This window comes from Cryptomeria japonica, chromosome 10 (assembly GCF_030272615.1).
Source record: "Cryptomeria japonica chromosome 10, Sugi_1.0, whole genome shotgun sequence".
Lineage (NCBI taxonomy): Eukaryota > Viridiplantae > Streptophyta > Pinopsida > Cupressales > Cupressaceae > Cryptomeria > Cryptomeria japonica.
The window spans coordinates 741219126-741221209 of record NC_081414.1 but is presented as its reverse complement, the minus strand read 5'-3'; the positions used below and the strand labels follow the sequence as shown (position 1 = coordinate 741221209).

The window sequence follows — 2084 nt, the reverse complement described above, 5'->3', positions numbered from 1 at the left end:
TTGTCAGCACTCGTAATCTTTTTATTCCTTACTCGAGGAATATAGCCAACGTCCATCTAATTTTCCATATATAATTTTTCCAAAATGTTTAAAAACAAATGGAGTCTTATTTATTTTAAATCCGTTAATGCAATAATTCCCTTCGATTTGAGCTTAACAAACAATCGGTGGAGAGCAAACTTATATTTTAATAGATAAACTCAATACATTTATTTCAAGTTCCTCCATTGATCGCAAAGCGGTACATACATTATCATTTGCCCTAACGTCAATACAAACTTCAGAATAATCAGAACAGCTTAAAATCCTCCACCGCCACCTGCACCGCCACCGAGCCCTCCTCCTCCGCCTAGGCCTCCACCTACAGCTCCTCTTCCTTTGCCTCCGCCAGCACCTCCACCAAAGCCGCCTCCTGCTCCACCACCAGCCCCGCCACCAAAGCCTCCTCCAGCACCCCCACCTCCGCCTAGGCCTCCTCCAGCTCCACCAGCAACACCACCACCTGTCCCTCCACCTAGGCCTCCTCCGGCTCCAACACCAGCACCACCACCTGCCCCTCGACCTAGGCCTCCTCCGGCTCCACCACCAGCACCACCACCTGCCCCTCCACCTAGGCCTCCTCCAGCTCCACCACCTGATCCTCCACCAGCCCCACCACCAAAGCCTCCTCCAGCACCTCCACCAGCACCACCACCGGCCCCTCCACCAAAGCCTCCTCCAATACCTCCCCCATGACCACCACCTAATCCTCCTCCAGCTCCACCACCGGCCCCTCCACCAAAGCCTCCTCCAGCACCTCCACCATGACCACCACCCAAACCTCCACCAGCTCCACCACCTGTACCTCCACCAGCGCCTCCACCAAAACCTCCTCCAACACCTCCACCATGACCACCACCCAAACCTCCACCAGCTCCGCCACCATGACCACCACCTGCTCCTCCTCCAGCACCTCCACCATGGCTACCACCTAAACCTCCTCCAGCTCCACCACCTGCTCCTCCACCAAAGCCTCCTCCAGCTCCTCCACCATGACCACCACCTAAACCTCCTCCAGCTCCAACACCTGCTCCCCCACCGAAGCCTCCCCCAGCTCCACCACCATGACCACCACCTACTCCTCCACCATGACCATCACCTAAACCTCCTCCATGACCACCACCCACACCTCCACCCCCACCTCTACCGCCACCGAGTCCCCCACCACCACCTTTCCCAAAACCGCCACCGCCCCCGCCCCCAAGTCCACCACCCCCACCATGTCCCCTACCACCACCTTTTCCAAAACCGCCACCACGTCCAAAGTTATCCGTTTCATATACTGTTTGTGTCATTAGTTTTCTGCCCTCACAAACTGCTACTACTCCCACCGTAATAAGCATAACCGTGGCAAGCATACCAGGGAGCTTGAGCTTGAACGCCATCTTTCTCTCGCCTGCCATCTCGATACAACTCTCACAAAATCTCTTCTCTCGGTTCCCCTTTAATACTCACTACAAAGTACAGAATAACAATGTATTTTTTACTTGGATATAAATCACAGCGTCTAGTAGCCATTGACTGGCATTTAATAAATCAACAAACTATTCTGCATCCCATATCTAACATAACTAGCCATACCCAAATCCATTAAAGCAGAAACACCCACTTGGAGAATTGCTTTGAAATCCCACGCGCCTTGTCGGGCTTCCGTGTCGGTGAGCTTCAACATCAAGAAAAGAAGAAATCAATTAATGTTAATGATCGCTGTTTTCCTAAAGAGCTTATAGTGTATTAAATTCACGCGGTTTTTATTTTCTACAACAGCGATCAAAATTAGCTACCCAGTTGTTCTAGTATTATTTCCCATGTCAGTTTGGCTGCCCTATCAACAACTTGAAGATTTCGTCGCTGGCAAAAGTACATTCCAGAACAATATTAATGCGAAAGAGAGAGCAATAATTTATAGCGCCTCGGATTTCAAGTTTAGAGTGTCTGTCAACTAGAATTTGTTGACTGCATTAAATTTTCATTCCGTATCATTTTACGTTCAACTATCTCTAGTTTTCACAGTGATTTTCTTCTGACAGGATATTTATTGAATT

General features: G+C 49.9%; 1 protein-coding gene across 1 annotated transcript; it reads right to left on the bottom strand.

Annotated features, from left to right (window-relative positions):
* Positions 1 to 299: 299 nt before the first annotated feature.
* LOC131066182 (glycine-rich cell wall structural protein-like) lies at positions 300 to 1442 on the bottom strand. Its single transcript, XM_058000878.2, has one exon. The coding sequence runs from the start codon at positions 1440 to 1442 to the stop codon at positions 300 to 302; it is 1143 nt and encodes a 380-aa protein (XP_057856861.2).
* Between the last annotated feature and the right edge of the window lie 642 nt (positions 1443 to 2084).